Raw genomic sequence first — 19,029 nt, 5'->3', positions numbered from 1 at the left:
AAGGTGGGCGAACCAAAGAAGGTCGCCCAACCAAAAAAGGTTATCGAGTCAAAGGCTATCGAGCCTAAGAAAAGCATCGATCCAAAGCAGGTCGTCGATCCAAAAGGAACACACGACCCAAAGAAGGCAGTCGATCCTAAAAAGAGTGTGGATCAACAAAAACAGGATCACACCACAAAGCCCGTCGAACTGAAAAAAGCCATCTAGTCGACAAAAAAAATTGAGCCTAAGAAAGCCGTCGATCATAAAAAGCGTATCGAACCAAAAGCTCCGGTCGACCCGAAACAGGTCGGCGAGCCGTAAAAGACTGCTAAACCAACAAAAGACGTAGAACCGAAAAAGGTTACCGACCCCAAAGCAACAGTCGAGCCGAAAAAGACTCCACAGCTGATGAATACAGGCCTCAGCAAGGCCTGCGAGTGTGAAAGGGTTCGCCCTTCTGTACACAGAGTCCTCAGACTACACAAGAAATTGGCACGGAAACTGGAAATACAAAAACATAGTTTAATAAACCTTTAAAGGTGGTACTACAGCCCACACAACACTCTACAGTATTGTACAAGGTAGAACAAAGAACTCAGACATGCGGTCCCCTTTTATACACAAAGAAGGGGCTCAAAAGTGGGCGGTTACAGCTCAAAGCATGATTTACAACCATATATGGACATTTCTCGAACATGATCGATACATGGGTGGAGTTAACGGTTCTTGAGACCCGCCGAATGCACATTCCAATCTACGTTAAGCAGAAACAGATGTTACTCTTACTGGGCATGCGCTGGACGCACAAGGAACTATTTATAGCCTGTTGCTGGGCAAACTTCAGGGGTGACAGTCAGTGAGGTAGGACTCGCCTCGTGGCGAGGACATGGCAATGTATAGCATACAAGATGGACGCCAGAAAACAAAATGGAGTCTGGCCGTATTTCGAGTACGGGCGGGAAAACTAGAACAAAGACGTGATAGCATGTCTTCAGCGAATGCTTAATACTGTTTTATTTACAACAGACGACCCTTTCAGCATTTGCTGAAGGCATTCGGTTTCCTTGGATAATCTAAATACTCATCGTTTATATCGATGCTCATCATGTCAGCTATCTCTCTAGTTATAGTTTTCTTATGGGCAGTCTCCGCAACAGCTTGTTTATTAGGCACACAAAAGGAGACACATAGAGAGCATATCATTGGACTACATTGAATACATACGCAACATGTGAATAATATGACAACAATTATGCATAGTCCAGTGAGAACCTTCCAACCCCATGTAGAAATCAAGGTCCAAAACCACCCAGAAAAGGTCCAAGATCCATTTTCAACTTGTATATCAGCTGCAATCTTTTGTAATTTGTTAATGTCTTTATACACAGAAGGAGTATGATCGGGAATAAAGACACAGCAGCTGCTTCCGATAATTCTACAAGCTCCACCTCTATCTGCTAACATCACATCCAGAACCATTCGGTTCTGCTACGCAACAATCCTGGTAATTTGCAACTCTTCAGTAAGATTCCCAAGGGCTGCGGCAGTTTGATTGGTAACAGCTTCCACTACTCTTGTTAAGCGTCGTATCTTTCTGCTATTCAGAGCAGCTCTCACAAAGAAAAACAATCCTAAATTAAAATCTATATACTGCTGCAAACTAGTATCAGTCTGGTCTACATCATCTACAGACCAAGTTCGTTTGAACCTATTTACAGTCACATTATTCAATAATTTCAAGTCTTTGTGATATGATGTAGGTGCCAGGAATACAGGTGGTAATAAAAACGATACATAACATACTCCAGACCATCCAGCTGGTAATCGATAATAGCCTTTGTACACGCATACAAAATAGGTATTATGTGAGGAGAGGAGAGTACTATTATTAAGGCCATCAATGTTCAATACAACGATACAATCACTAACACCTACAGGAATATGGCCTACGCTCTGTACACTTAAATCTGCTTGTGCTTGGGCCCCTGAGATCACAAACTTCTCTTGTCCAACAGTGTCTCTAGTGTTCGTGTAAATATAAGGTGTCGATTCATTGTCCGGTCAATACTCTTCCCACTCCCATATAGTTCCGTTGGCTTGTGGATAACCTTCTTTATCTTGATGACATTCTTTATTCAGTCTGAAAAGCAATCTTCCTACTGTAGGCTTTCTCGTAGCAAAAAGCAAAGTGTACCATGCTCTACAAGTGCCATTATGAGAGAAAGGAAGAGGTATGAACGGTGTTCCCCCTTTCTTTTGATGCGCGGGCATCATCCCACATATCCAACAATCTGTAGCATTTGTAGCAATGTGGGTATGATGCAACATCTGGATGAAAGTGTTATTCAAATATGACTGCCTATGTTTCAACTCTTGATATGGAAGTGTATAGAAAAAGTGCTCATCAGGGACTGGAATGGAAACAACATATAGCTCACGGGCAGGAGCTTTATCCTCGACAAACCACATGACTGTAGCGATGACTGCTATGATAAAAATTAACCCAACAGAACCAAAAATCTTCTTCTTATCCATTCGAACAAATGTACACAGTATCTTCCTGAAACTAAAGTGTTGTCAGAACTCTTACCCCGTAGGTAGCCGTTGTTTTCTTCACCAGCGGGCCAAGACGGGTGTCACTACACTAATGCATGGCTGATCCCCCCCCCCTTGCCTCATTGGCTCTCCGTTTCACTGACCTAGGGACCGTTCTGACAACTTCTCACACACTTGCAGATTCTTTTCTTGGTCGTAGATTGTATCTTCTTGATCCAGGAATTGTCTGGTCCGGGAAGAACTCCTCAGATTCGTCAAGTACCACAGCACGGCCTCTTTCCGCAGTCAGGATATCTCGATGGTCGGTCAACACAGCAGGCTCCACTAGGTCAGGTTGTACTTTTCGGCAATGAATGGAATGAATCCAGTTTTTCCGATTGGTCACCCGCACTGCCGTTCTTGTCGCAAGAAGGACCTGTTCAGGACCGCACCATCTCGGCTCCAGACTGCTCGACCTCTCGAAGGACTTCACTAGAACGAAATCGCCAGGTCGGAGGTGATGGCCTTCTCCTGTGGACCTGTCAGGGAGTGCTTCTCGAACCTGTTGATGAATGGAAACCAAGCTATCAGTTAATTGTGCCAAACAGTCATTCATTAAAACACAAGGTACATCGTACGCTGAGCTTGGTTTGGGCACCCCCCATAGGGCGTTAGGCCCGTCCGAGAATGCGGTACTGATCTGATAGACAATAATGCCAAAGGCAAAGCTTCTGGCCAAGTCAGAGAAGTAGAAGCCTGTATTTTTGCTATCTTTAGCTTCAGCGTGCCATTGTACTTTTCCACCAAGCCTGCTGATTGCGGGTGGAACACTGCATGAAATTTTTGCACAATGCCTAGTCCCTTCAGGACATATTTAATAACGTCCGCCCCAAAATGGGGCCCGTTATCACTCCATAACAATCTGCAAACACCGAAACGAGGAAAGAATTCCTTCAACAGCACCTTAGCAGTAGTCATTGCAGTATTGTCCTTCGTAGGGTATGCTTCAATCCATTTGCTGAATGCACAAACCACAACCAGAACATACTTCAGAATATTGCAGCGTTCCAGCTGAATATAATCCATTTGCAATTCTTCAAACGGTGCAGTGGGTATTGCAAATCCTCCTGCTGGAGTTCGTGTCCCTTTTCCTGGATTGTATTTAAGGCAAATCATGCAGGTCTGTACTACTCTCTTAGCCGTGCTAGCAATTTCTGGATGCTCCCAAACTTGCGTAAGCAATTTCACAATTGCCGAAGCTCCAACATGTGCTAGCCCATGTGCCATCTGAACCATAGGTTGTACGAAGGCTGTAGGTAACTTCCACCTATCCATCTGCTTATTCCTCCAGCAGCCTATATCGTCCAATTCTCCATCTTTGGACCATTGCTCTTGTTCTTTCTCAGTAGCAGTCTTTTGTATCTCTAGTACCTTCTCTCTAGCATCATGCCACCGTTCAGCTTGTGACTTCACAACATACATTGCAGTGGAGCCAGGCTGCATCGCAGTTTCACGTGCAACTCGATCTACAAAAGCGTTTCCTTGTCCCACTTTATCTGTCACTTTCTTGTGTGCACTACATTTCACTATAGCTATCCTTTTAGGATAGGTCAGTGCAGTCAAAAGATTTTGTACTAATTCTTCATACATTATCTGCGCTCCATGTGATGTCAAAAAACCCCTTTCCTTCCAGAGCAGGCCAAAGTCGTGCGCTACTCCGAAAGCATAGCGGCTGTCCGTATAAATGTTCACACATAATCCTGCACTAAGCTCACAAGCTCGTGTTAATGCTATCAAGTCTACTGCCTGAGTTGATTTCTGCGGTATGCGTGCTGCTTCCACTATTGTGTGTAGCGTAGTGATTGCATATGCTGCGGAGGTAGTCCCATCTGGTAACTTCAAGCAAGACCCATCCACCCACAGCTCTCCATCCACGTCTGTAAAGGGTGTATCTTGTAAATCAATACGACCCTTTGTCTGTTCCTCAGTCACAAAGACACAGTCATGTGTCTCTTGCGCCTCAGGCTGAGTCGCTGGGAAAGGCAACAACGTGGCTGGATTCAGTGTTGCACATCTCTTTAAGTAATATGAGGAGCCAACAACGTTAGCTCGTATCCTGTCATACGAGCACTAGTTAAATGCTGCGTCTTTGTCTGATTCAAAAGTGCATCAACAGCATGGGGGGTCAACACTAACAACTTGTGAGATACACAATCCCTTCACTCTGACGTATTGACACAGCTGTTGCTGCAACTGAGCAAAGACAGCCAGGCAGCGCTCGAGCAACAGGATCAAGCATTGCTGAGAAGTATGCACAGGGGCGTTGTTTATCGCCGTGCATCTGCACTAACACTGATAACGCGCATCCATCTCTCTCATGCACATACAATGTAAAGGGCTTCGTGTAATCAGGGGTGCCTAACACTGGTGCTGAACAAAGGGCCTGACGTAATTGTTGAAAAGCATTCTCACATTCATCTGTCCAGGGAAGGGGGACTGGAGTATCTTTTGTCAAAAGGGCTAACAGTGGTTTAACTATGTACGAAAACCCTAATATCCATTGCCTGCAAAAGGAGGTGAGACCCAGAAAAGCTCGAACATCTTTCTGCGTGGAGGGTGCTGGTGTGTCTAAAATGGCTTGAATACGATCTGGTGTAAGTGCAGGCCCCTCCTTAGACAAAAGGTGACCTAAGTAGGTTACCTTTGGTCTACAATATTGCAGTTTCTTTTTCGATACTTTGTGATTGTGCGATGCCAAAAAGGTGAGTAAAGACAATGTACTGTCATCGCATTGTTCAGGGGTGTCGGCTGCCAGCAAGATGTCATCGACATATTGTATAAGCGCCACACCTTCGGGTAAAACAAAAGAATCCAATTGTCTTTTTAACGCTTGACTATAAATGCTGGGACTCTCGATATAGCCTTGGGGAACTCTACAAAATCTGTACGATCTATTATTCAAAGTGAATCCGAAAAGATATCGGCTGTCAGGATGAATAGGGATCGAAACGAAAGCGTTCTTCAAGTCTATAACTGAGAATGTGGTTGCAGTTGGCGGGACCAGAGTAAGAAGTGTCGTAATATCAGAAACCACTGGGTATTGAGGTATCACTATCTTGTTGACCTCCCTCAAATCGATAATAAATCAATAAAACCTAGTGTCAGTGTCTTTCTTCAAAATCGGTAATATAGGACTGTTACGCACATTGTATGGAACTTCTTCAACCACCCCTACTTTAATCAGATCCTGCACTATCTGTATGAGTGCCTCCTCTCCCTCCTGTGATATTCGATACTGAGGCAGGCGCGTTAACACGGCTCCCTCCTTTACACTAATGTGCACCGGAGGAATAATCATCTGTCCCACATCAGTATCCGAAGTAGCCCACAAAGTATGCGGCAAAGATGCCAGTGCAGCATCTTCTCTAATCGTGTACACCCTCTCCATTGTCGGATAGTTGTCATTCAAAATAACACGTACTCCTTCAGGGGAGCATCGTATCGTGGCCCGAAAATGCTTGAGCATGTCCAGGCCCACGATGTTATCAGGCATGTTCGGGGAAAGCAAAAATGGACATGGTGTAGAAAACTTATCTACATGAAGTGCAAGAGGTTGTGATAGTGGGCTAACAGAAGGCGTTCCATCGAACCCTATTGACGTAATTGTTAAGCCAGACAGGGGAGCCCTCGGAACCAATTTTTTAGACAAAGCGCTACGAGTAGCCCCTGTATCGACCAGGAACCGATCAGTAGAACCCAAAATATGTGCTGAAACATAAGGACCCCTCTGATCTACTGGCACTTCAACTGATTCTTTACCCCATCCTACGCAATCCTATGCATACTGTGAATCGTGCTGTTCAGGAGGTACATAATCAGACATTTGGTATTGATTTCGTCGATCAAAGACATTGGACCCATGTCGTGGTCGCATATTAGATTCAAACCTAACTCGATCATTCGTGTTGCCCCTAGGGCCTGAAAAACCTCCTCTACCCCTCGTGGATCCCTGCCCACGCTCTTGCTGCTGTGCTTGCAACAATGGACACTGATTCGCCCAATGGCCTTTCTGCCTGCAATATGCACATTGATCCCGGGCCAAGTCAGTACGGCCCGAAAAAGTACCAGGGAAATTCCGACCGCTCCTTTCATTACCTCTACAAGGCTACACTTGTGCTAACATAACCTTTGTTTTTAAATCTTTAGATTTCTTTTCCTCACTACCCTTCGCTTCTAATTCCTGACGCTCATAATACTGAGCCATCGTCAGGAGGGATGCTGGCGTCGAAGTCGTCCAGGAGCTTTCACTCGCTTTTAATCGAGCTGCAACTCCCGGTAATAAATTCGAAACATATTTATCAACAAAAAGATGTCGACCCGTGTCGTCCGTAAGCGACTGGCCGCTATAATCATGAAAAGTTTCCTCAAATCGTGTAAAGAAATCTGAAACTGTTTCATCTACTTTCTGTTTACATGACGCTAACATAATCCAATCAATCTTTTTAGGGGGGATAAGCGTTTTTAATTTAGTTAAAATAGCAGCAGGCAGATCTAAAATCGAGTGGGGAGGTTTCTGTGCAGGTTTCCTCTCTCTATCCTCATCCTCAAGATCCGCCCATCTAATTTTAAATGTCTGGAGGTCATCGACCTTTCGTATAGACCTCCACATATCTGGGGGTAGTATAAGCTCGAAAAATAAATCAATATCGGCCAGGGTCATAGTACAGGAATTCAGAGCCCCCTCTACTTCCTCATAAAAGGCGGCGGGATTCTTTCGTGGATCAGGTAATGCCGCTTTTAATGCCATGACATCAGTTCTATTCCAAGGAGTATAAACCCAGTTATAAATGAAATACCCTTGAGCATCTGCTGCACCCCCTATCCGTACTAGTACCCGCTCCTTTAGGAGGAACATACAAAGGCGCCACCTCCCGCATCGGTTTAACATGCACTGCATCGATCTTATCTGAATAAAAGATGGATGACTGCTTCCCGCCGCCACTCGGACTAGTGTTCTCGTCGCCAGCTTTCCTTTTCCGCGCTTCATCCCGTAGCCGAAACATCTCATCCCGCAACGCAAATATCCGTCGAATCGTATCAGGCACCTGAGAAGGAAGAAGAAGACCTTTACGTAATTCTTTAGAATCAGCTATCACATTATCTGGTTCAAGAACATCGGAATATTTCCGAAAAGCTGATACTACTTCATTAGAAACAAAGTCAGTGAAATACAGTTTCTCCCTATCCGCCCATGTTGCAAGTTCTGTCAATAATTCTGCAAGGGAGACAGCATCTTTGTTGACCCAATAAGCAATCTTACGGAGATCGGCCATACGATCGGCCGACAGCATGGACCGCGTATCCACTTTCTGTCCGGGCGGTCTATAATCCTGATCTCCTCCTCCCGGAGCAGACGGGCCGGCGTACGGAGGTGGGGATCGATCTAGTAACGAAAAATCATCATCAGATTTATTAAGGACAGGATAAAGAGGCTGTCGAACAGGATATTGGCCAGATATTTGCAACCGACGTTCTTTCTCCTGTTTCTCTTCTAATTCCTTTGCTTCACGCTTTTTCGCCTCATGCGCTTTCTCACGCTCACTCTTACGCTGCTCTTTCTCAATCAGTGCCTGTTCACGCTTCTCACGTTCTCGTACCTCTTTCACCCACATTCGTACACACTCAAACATATCTTGTCTCACTCGCCGCTTACACATACAATGCTCCACATACTCAATTTTCCGCAAATCAAATGATCCATACATAGGCCATCGCAACTCAGGATCCTTTTTTGTATATTTCCGCCATAACGTGCTGTACATTATGGGGGAAAGACCAAATTTCACGTACATGTCCCTATTCGGCGTCCCTTCCGGGGGAGCCGGCTGTGATTCTTCAAGTATCAACCGGTCACTTCCAAAACAGCAGCACCACTTACGGAGTGCGCTAAAAACAGGCATGTCTAAAAATAGTGCAAACTATGCAATATTATAATTAAAATGGCACTTAAAACGTTGCGCCGCTCAAATCCAAAGATCAGGAGAAATATCTCCACATTGCCTGCCTATATGAGTTGCAACACATACATGAATATCGCCAAACCAAACAATATGACTAGTCACCTCAAACAAACAAATAAATTAGTCGGGGCAAGTGTATCCTAAAACTGCCTTGCCAATCAAGACTACCAAAAACTTGCAGCAAGTACCGTACAACGATTCTTACCAATCAAGAGCGTCCAGATTCAAACTGCCAAGTTCCGAATTCGCCCAAACGGCCACTATGCGGCAAACCGACAGAAGAGGTCTCAGTCGGTGACCGGCGCCACCCAGATGGTCAGATCGGAAGGGAAGGAAGAATACCTCGGGATGCCAGGACTAAAGGCGCCGCTGGCAGTGATCACGTCCCCAGCAAAGTTCCAATCCTTCGTCACGACCAGTCCTTCGAGCATCCGAGTCGCTGATGAGCCCCACGTGACGGGCGCCAATTGATGAATACAGGCCTCAGCAAGGCCTGCAAGTGTTAAAGGGTTCGCCCTTCTGTACACAGAGTCCTCAGACTACACAAGAAATTGGCACGGAAATTGGAAATACAAAAACATAGTTTAATAAACCCACTCTACAGTATTGTACAAGGTAGCACAAAGAACTCAGACATGCGGTCCCCTTTTATACACAAAGAAGGGGCTCCTAAGTGGGCGGTTACAGCTCAAAGCATAATTTACAACCATATATGGGCATTTCTCGAACATGATCGATACATGGGTGGAGTTAACGGTTCTTGAGACCCGCCGAATGCACATTCCAATCTACGTTAAGCAGAAACAGATGTTACTCTTACTGGGCATGCGCTGGACGCACAAGGAACTATTTATAGCCTGTTGCTGGGCAAACTTCAGGGGTGACAGTCAGTGAGGTAGGAACCGCCTTGTGGCGAGCACATGGCAATGTATAGCATACAAGATGGACGCCAGAAAACAAAATGGAGTCTGGCCATATTTCGAGTACGGGCGGGAAAACTAGAACAAAGACGTGATAGTATGTCTTCAGCGAATGCTTAATACTATCGCTGTTTTATTTATAACACAACCAAAGGCCCTCGAGCCAAAAAGTCACAAACAAGTCAGTAAGCCAAAAACATCGGCACCAAAGACACGGACAGTGGAAGAAGAACTCTTCCATCCCGATCCGGAATCAGAGGAACAATCTAAACTGTATATAAACCCTGAGACTGGCAAAGTTACAGTTTATTACCGGAAAAAGAGACCATTGGCCACAGACACTCCTTCCCCTGTTTCTCCGAAGAAAAAGGACTTCGGGACTTCTCCCTCTAGGTCTTTTACTCCTCCTCCTTTCTATCCCAATATGCCTTTTGTGCCCTACTCCCCTACACATTCAGACTATAATGATGAGGATAACATGGGGGAAGATCCTCAAGATGATTTTAACGAACCCGAGGATCCACATCCACAGGATGACACATGGGAGGATCAGAATGATCCATATGACACACAACCCATCCCTGACACCTCCCCATACCCTACAAAGCCGTCGCCTACCGACGACACCATTGTGTTTAACCAACTGCTAGATAGGGCAGCAAAATACCACAAGGTCGACATGCACACTGACCCAATAGAAGAAGATTTTTTATTTGACACTTTACCTACCTCTGAGAAAAATGTCAGGACACTTCCTATGCTGAAAGGGGTACTAAAACACGCGCCAGATATATTCAAACATCCAGCCAGAGCACGTGTACTCAATCCCAGGATTGAAAAGAAATATAAGGCAGCCCCTACAGACCCTGCTTACATTAAAGGCCAGTTGCCTTTAGACTCAGTGGTAGTAGCAAACGCTCGCAAAAGAGCTAACTCGCAAACAACAGGAGATGCTCCACCTCCTGACAAGGAGTCTAAGATATTGGAAGCCTCAGGCAAAAGAGTGGCCTCACAGGCTTCTAATTTATGGAGGATTGCAAACACACAGGCTCTACTAGTTCGCTACAATAAAGCACACTATGACCAGCTTGAAGGTTTACTGCAACACCTGCCAGAACCTTACAAAGCTCAGGCTAATGACCTCATACAAGAAGGCAAATTTAATACCAATGATTCCATTAAATGTGCGCTCGACGCAGCCGACACAGAAGCCAGGTCCATTAATACTAGCGTATTACTACGCAGACTCTCGTGGCTACGCATCTCTGGTTTTAAGAATGAGGTGCAATTCACCATCCTCAACCAACCAGTTAATCAAGACTTCCTGTTTGGCCCTGCAGTAGATACCATTTTAGATAAAGTGAAAAAAGATACTGAAACTGCTAAATCTATGGGCGCACTGCAGGTTCAACAATACAGAGGTTCCTTTCGTCGCTCCTCCTACAGAGGCACCGCACGAGGCAACACTTCCCAGACTTCCTCTACATATAAAAGCAACACCCAAAGTTCCTTTAACAAAGGCTCCAACAGGGAGGTTATAGGGGCAATAATAACAAGGGCAGAGGACGTGGCGGCAATAACACCAGAGCCTCCACTGCCTCAAACAGTGACTTCATCACACTGCCTCCAGACCATCTAACACGAGTCGGAGGTAGAGTTAAACAATTCCTACCAGTCTGTAACGCAATTACCACAAACAGGTGGGTGAGACAAATTATCCAGTATGGTTATTGCCTGGAACTACTCCACCCAACATACCACCCAAACACCGTCCTATGTCCAAAGAACACATCACCCTGTTACAACAAGAGGTGAAATTCATGCTAGAAAAGGGAGCCATAGAGCCAGTCCCTTTTCAACACCAAGGTACAGGAGTACTCTCACCTTATTCCCAAAAAGAAGTGGGATCACTCAGACCAATATTGGACCTCAGACCGCTGAACCAATACATACTCTCGGAGCACTTCCATATGATCACTCTACAACAAGTACTCCCGTTACTCCAGCAAAGCGACTTCCTAGCAACATTAGACCTCAAGGACGCATATTCTCACATACCTATACATCCAGCTCACAGGAAATACCTCAGGTCCACAATAGAAGGTCAACATTATCAGTTCAAGGTTCTCCCCTTCGGGGTAACCACAGCCCCAAGAGTATTCACAAAATGTTTAGCGGTAGTAGCTGCACACCGCAGAAGGCAACACATCCACGTGTTTCCATACCTGGATGATTGGCTCATAAAAGCAAATTCGTATGCGCAGTGTGCAAGCCATACGTCTCAGACACTCCAGCTGCTACACAGCCTGGGTTTTTCCATAAACTCATAGTTCAATACAAAATTGGGAACCTCAAGTGGACTATATTTAACGGGGTCCAGTGTACATGTCCAGTCAACCATATAACACAAAGGTACAAAGTTCCCCGGGGAATGTTAACAACGAGTGTGTCTAAGGGAGGAGAGCAAAAAGCAGGGGACAGAAGTTCCCTTGTTGGAACTAGAAGACCTCACACATCCAGTTAGTTAGATGTCATGCTTCATCATTGGTCTCCTGCTCCTTGTCAGACTGGCGCTGCAATGTCCGACGGGCGCCGAAGAGGCGCTCTTTTTTGGAGATCTTTTGTTCCAGCCAATAGTTGAGTGCATGTGAGGGGTCTGGTGAATGTGTAGTCGTGAAGGTGGGGTGGTTTAAAATAGGTGCGTCAGTCCACAAAAACTTTTATTCGCGTGGCTGGCTCCCTAGGTTAAAAGGGTGGGAGGGGAGATAGGGACTGTAAGGGGCACAGTGGGCTACCTCAACCCTCTAAGGTGGTCGACATGTTTCTTGCCTAACTGGCAATTCTTCAGGACCTAAGAGTGCTCGGTACTACACGGTGAATAGAAAAGATAAAAAAGTAAAGATAAACAATACAACCTCTCTGGGTCAGTGGGGAGGCAGGCCAGAAGGTCCTGCTCTATCAGGGTAACCCCAGGAGTGTCCCTAGTGGGCCCCGCAGTCTGTTCCCGTGGCACCGAAGCGCTAGACGTGTGGGTAGGTCTTCAGACCCGGGCTGCTCCTGCTGGAGGCATCATACCTCACTAAGCAGCCCCACGGGAACAGACTGCGGGGCCCACTAGGGACACTCCTGGGGTTACCCTGATAGAGCAGGACCTTCTGGCCTGCCTCCCCACTGACCCAGAGAGGTTGTATTGTTTATCTTTACTTTTTTATCTTTTCTATTCACCGTGTAGTACCGAGCACTCTTAGGTCCTGAAGAATTGCCAGTTAGGCAAGAAACATGTCGACTACCTTAGAGGGTTGAGGTAGCCCACTGTGCCCCTTACAGTCCCTATCTCCCCTCCCACCCTTTTAACCTAGGGAGCCAGCCACGCGAATAAAAGTTTTTGTGGACTGACGCACCTATTTTAAACCACCCCACCTTCACGACTACACATTCACCAGACCCCTCACATGCACTCAACTATTGGCTGGAACAAAAGATCTCCAAAAAAGAGCGCCTCTTCGGCGCCCGTCGGACATTGCAGCGCCAGTCTGACGAGGAGCAGGAGACCAATGATGAAGCATGACATCTAACTAACTGGATATGTGAGGTCTTCTAGTTCCAACAAGGGAACGTCTGTCCCCTGCTTTTTTCTCTCCTCCCTTAGACACACTCATTGTTAACATTCCCCGGGGAACTTTGTACCTTTGTGTTATATTTTTCCATAAACTACCCAAAATCGCATCTGCAGCCCTCCCACATACAGCAATATCTGGGAGCTACAATAGATACCTCAGTAGCAAAGGCATATCCAAATTCAGCCAGGATAGCCAACATGCAGACTCTCATTCAAAGATTTCAGCCACTACACTCTTTGCCACCTCGAGTGTTCATGCAGCTCATAGGCATGATGGCCTCCTGCATATTCATTGTCCCTCATGGCCGACTTCAAATGCGTCCACTGCAAGAATGCCTAGCACGGCAGTGGAACCAAGCTCAGGGACAACTGAAGGACCTAGTGTTGGTAGACAGTCGCGCTTACAACTCTCTGCAGTGGTGGAATCCACAAAACCTTTCCAAGGGGCGACAGTTCCAAGAGCCGGTTTCACAACTAGTACTAACAGCGGACGCATCACTGACAGGTTGGGGAGCCCACTTACTTCAATACACAGTCCAAGGGCTCTGGACAATCAAACAAAAGAAACTGCATATCAACCAACTAGAGTTGCTAGCAATATTTCTGACACTAAAAGCATTCCAGAAATACTTGTACAACAAGGCTGTGTTGATCCGGACGGACAACATGGCAGCCGTGTACTACATCCAGCAACAAGGATGGACACACTCTCCACAGCTGTCCCACTTAGCACAGAGCATATGGAGGTGGACAATTCCAAGAAACATTTTTCTCCTAGCAGAACACCTGCCAGGGAAAGACCATCAAGTAGCGGATCTGCCAAGCAGACACAGCCAACAGTTACACGAATGGGAGATTCACCCCCAAGTTCTCCAACCATTCTTCCAGAAATGGGGGCACCCAGAGATAGATCTGTTTGCCACAAACGAAAACTCAAAATGCCAGTACTTTGCCACCAGGTTCCCACATCCGTTGTCACAGGGCAGTGCGATATGGATGAACTGGTCAGGCAGATTTGCGTACGCTTTTCCACCAGCTCCACTGATTTCGCTGGTGGCACGCAAACTACGTCAGCAGTCACTCACAATGATCCTGGTTGCTCCCACATGGGCAAGACAGCCATGGTACACAAAGTTCCTGGAACTTTCAGTAGTTCCCCATCAAAGGCTGCGCCTCTCGCCCCATCTTTTAACCATGGAGAAATCAAACACCCAGATCCCAATCAGATGAACCTAGTGATCTGGCTCCTGAGGTCTTAGAGTTCGGATACCTCAACTTACCTCCTGATTGCATGAACATTATCAAGGCGGCAAGACGGCCAACTACTAGAGCATGCTATGCAGCTAAATGGAAAAGATTTGAACTTTATTGCAACAATAACCAAATCAATCCATTAGATGCTTCCATCCAAAACATTATCTGTTACCTCTTGCAAGATGCAATCTAGCATTCTCTTCTATAAGGCTACATCTTGCTGCTATAGCAGCATATCTCCAGAACAGGCAACACCTTTCCCTGTTTAGGGTACCACAAATCAAGGCTTTTATGGAGGGTCTTAAAAGGATAATTCCTCCAAAGCACCCACCTTCACCAGTCTGGAACTTAAATTTGGTACTTACCAGACTTATGTGACCTCCTTTCGAACTACTCCACTCATGTGAATTGCAATTTCTAACATGGAAGGTGGCATTCTTGATTGCCATTACCTCCCTCAGGCAAGTAAGTGAGCTTCAGGCACTAACAATTCAAGAACCCTTCATGCAAGTACATGCAAATAGGGTAGTACTTAGGACCAACCCTAAGTTTATGCCAAAAGTCATATCCACTTTCCATATCAATCAATCAATAGAACTGCCAGTTTTCTTCCAAAACCCACAGTCAGTAGCTGAAAGAGCCCTACACACACTAGATGTAAGGAGAGCTCTGCTATATTATGTTGACAGGACTAAATCATTTTGGAAAACAAAGCAACTGTTTGTTGTTTTCTCACCGCAACATAAAGGTAATCCCATCTCAAAATCAGGAATAGCCAGATGGATAGTTAAATGCATTCAAATATGCTATCAAAAAGCTAAACGCACTCTACAGTTCCCCCAAGAGCACACTCTACGCGTAAAATGGGGGCATCCATGGCTTTCTTAGGGAATATTCCCCTTGAAGACATATGTAGGGCAGCTACATGGTCTACCATACACACTTTCACTAAACACTATTGTGTAGACGTGCAATCAAAGCAGCAAGCTGCTGTAGGCCAGGCGGTCCTTAAAACTCTTTTTCAGATTGCTGCAGCTGGTAGAGGTGACCACTGCTAGAGGAAATACTGCTATACAGTTTATGCACAAGATATGAATTCAGCAGCCCACATGCCTCGAAAGGAATATGCTACTTACCAGTATGCAGCTGTTCTTGGCATGTAGGGCTGCTGACATTCATATCGCCCACCCTCCTCCCCGGTGCCTGTTGCAGCTGCAGTATTCTCTTTTGCATGGCCATCTCTTACTTTGCTACACTCCATCTCTGCCACAATGGCAAAAAACAATCTGAGGATGGAGAAGATGCCCATGCGCACTCTAGTCCAGGGGAGGAGTCACCTATCTTGTGATACTTCGAAGACTCTTCCAGGACAACAATGTGCAATCATCCGGACCCAACACTAGGCGGCGATCTATGCACAAGATATGAATGTCAGCAGCCCTACATGCCAAGAACAGATGCATACTGGTAAGTAGCATATTCCTTTTGGAATTTTGAAGAGACTCTATCATATTTTTATATGATCTTTGTTGCACGATTTAAATTAAGTGTGTGTTCATTCCACTGATCTGGACTGTGTACATGAATATGGCTTATATCTTCCACTGTGGTGGGACACCTGACTCTGCCTTTATTGTGTTGTATCATAAGTCTATAAACTACAATATATATATATATATATATATATATATATATATATATATATATATATATATATATATATATATATATATATATATATATATATATATATATATATATATATATATATATATATATAGTGTGTGTATGAATAGATAAATACTGTGTATTTTTATATGCATTAAAAACCACAAGCCAGGTCAATGTAACTTCACACAGTCTTAACACTTAGGTGTACCCAGCATGCTTGTACTGCTGTAGTGCAGAGGCTATTAAGTACTGTGGTGTTTAAGTAAGAAATACGTATAAAAAACGTATCTGAAAATGTTTTAGAGTAGACTATATGTCTGTGAAATATTGAGTCAACATAGATGAACTGTAGCCCAAACGTTGCTGAAATGATTTCAGTTAAATAGCACACCTAAAAAAATTCACGTGGATTGGGCCATATTCCAGGCTGTTTTATGTGACTCTCGAATTTTTAATACTGACTAAAGATAAATGTACTGAGTAGAAGCTCCATGAATATGTCTATATCCTGTGCCTCATAAACTCGATGGCTCTAAAATGTCCTGTTGTATTACATGATTGGCAAGTATTCCTTAACACATTTTTACCAGGTATTAAAGAGGTGGCCAATGTTTGCAACCAGAGTCTAATGAAGCTAGTCACTCCTGAGGACGATGAGATAGATGAAGTGAGACAACCTGCTCTTCCGCCTGAGTCCACAGCTGACGAGTCCAGCGTAAATGAGCCCAATGCGAACAAGAACACAGAACCTGATGGTGAGCTACTGAATTGTCGGAGTCTATGCCGCAGTGTGGCCACACACACACTGTCACCTAAAATCATCTGCCACTAAATTGCTTTACCCTTGGCCTCTCGCTCATTGTGCCAAATGGTAAACCATTTACTTTTGTCTGGAATTGCATGCACTCTGTGCCTACAGTGTTTTAACCTAATGTGAACTGTAATATCTGAGTTCCCCTCTGTGAAACACTGAAGGAGTGAAACCTATTGGGTCTGAGATGCTTCTATACAAAACATAGTGGGAGCCACTAAAGGAAAGTAGCAAGCTAGCTTTATAAGGGGTTACTGGAGTACTGGAAGCTGTATACCCAATATCTGTGAGGAGATTGCACTCCTAAGAGCCGGTGGCTGTGGATACCTATAGGAAGGTGGAGTATTGTGTGGTGATGCCTGTTAGGCTTTACTGTGCAATATTATCACAAACCCCAAAGATGGTCCTTGAGTTCACAATAATAAATGCTTAGCTGGTTGCATCTTGGCTGCGTCCTACTAACAGTACTGCAGTCGTCTACCCGGACGTGTCATCAGGCGAGGGCATTGCATGACGAGGTGAGTGGGAGGAGTCTGACGGTGGCCGTGCAGCAAGGTTGCGGTGAGCTGTGAGCCGTTTCGGCTGGGAGACCATGTCAGTTTCCCCACTCCGGGGACATTGTTGGCATCATTGGGCCGGGTCCGGGGCCAGGAATCGGGAAAGGGATTCTGCGGCGGTGGAGTTTACCGGTAAGCCGGCAGGGACATGAGGGAGGAAGAAAGGGTGTGGAGAGGCGTGAGGCCGCCTCCCCGCCGCCACAGTGGTAGCGGGTAGTGCACCTTGTGGTTGGTCGGGCAAAACCGTAAGACTGTGCCTCACTGTCCTGCCCTTCCCCCTGAACCAGCCGCCGCCGCACGGACCCGCAAGCTTAGTAGCATCCCCTGAACCTCTGTACCCCTTGGCTATCCCCCGTGTCTACCTTCAGTGGTCCTGTAGGGAGCTCCCTCCTGCGGCGCCGGTCACCGTCTACTCCCCTGTGCTGCCTCGCCTGCTAGCTTAGCCGGGCGGCCGTGTGGGTGACATAGCAGCTTTCACCAGCTCTGGGGCTGCTCCCTCCGCCTCCCATCTTCGTGTCTGTTCAGCGACAGCCGGCCTCGCCATCTGCTCGGGCCGCCGACTGGCTGAGTGGTTGAGGCGGGTTCACCTCCAAACTCCCCCCCCGGTGTGACCCAGCTAGGTGGAGGGGCCACACAGCGGTGGGACTCGGACTCGTAGTCTGGGCTCGAGTAGTGCGAGGTGCAGGCTGCCGCGGACGAGCAGGTCGGGGTAGGATTAATAAAAGAGCGGGGGTGCCACTATTAGGTAGCGACGAAGACCTGGTAAATCACGGCCGTAAGCTACAGTAGCGCCATCACCTCATCCCTGTCAGCCATCAACTAGCCGGCAGCCCTTTGAAGACAGGACAAGTAAAAAAACCTACGACTTCGGAATATAAACTAGCAGCACAACACCAGTGGGTCAGCCAGCGGCGGACTGAATTGGCAGAATCTTCAGAATCTTTAGATCTATCTGAGTCATCAGAGCCCTCCGGTATCCGACGAGGAGCCTCACCCGGGGAACCATAAGTCCACCCGGGCCAGCCAGGAAATACTGACTGTGGGCAGATCTCCATCAAATGGCTTCTGTAATTCCAGCCAAAAAAGCAAGAGCACGGACATGTCATTCGCCTTAAAACCTTCAAATTTGTTAGACTATTTCCAAAAAATTCCAACAATGTCCAACACTTCCTCGCAGCCCCAGACTCAGTCCCAGACCCTGGAGGTAATCAAGCGTGGAGCCTCGGCCCAGCAGCCCTAAATAAGCACGCTCCTTCCTCAACCGCTATCCCCACAACTGAGGTTCCGTGACGATTTGAACCCGTGTTTTCAACATTGTCGTAAACTCATAATTTTGGTACCAGTGAACCGCAAATGGTCCATTTAGTATATCCTGGTGTTTTCGCTATGCTACGAGCAAGAGCACTCCTGTTATAACTACATTTCTGATACACCCATGGCATCCATTTTAGATTATGGCATCCATCTTGTATTCTTGCCCTCACATAGTCAATGGACACGCAGTGACCTCTGATCAATTCATTCACTTAAGGACACGTAGGCTTTGCCGGCGATTAACCTTGCTAGTGACACGTGCACCTTAGGACAGAAACGCTGTGGCCGCATGACTCGGCAAAAGCTGCCTCCTCTGCCTGAGGCCAGTCCTGCTATACTGGTTCTC

General features: G+C 46.1%; 1 protein-coding gene across 2 annotated transcripts in view; it reads left to right on the top strand.

Annotated features, from left to right (window-relative positions):
- VAC14 (VAC14 component of PIKFYVE complex) overlaps nt 1–19,029 on the top strand; it is a 1,981,056-nt gene that overhangs the window by 625,809 nt on the left and 1,336,218 nt on the right. For both annotated transcript variants that reach the window (XM_086945294.1, XM_086945293.1), the window contains exon 10: nt 16,592–16,756. In XM_086945294.1, coding sequence (XP_086801420.1) covers nt 16,592–16,756 — 165 coding nt within the window. The remainder of the gene's footprint in view (nt 1–16,591; nt 16,757–19,029) is intronic.

Source organism: Lissotriton vulgaris, chromosome 12, assembly GCF_964263255.1.
Source record: "Lissotriton vulgaris chromosome 12, aLisVul1.2, whole genome shotgun sequence".
Classification (NCBI taxonomy): Eukaryota; Metazoa; Chordata; class Amphibia; order Caudata; family Salamandridae; genus Lissotriton; species Lissotriton vulgaris.
Note: the sequence above shows the minus strand (reverse complement) of the source record. Positions and strands in the feature narration are given on the sequence as shown.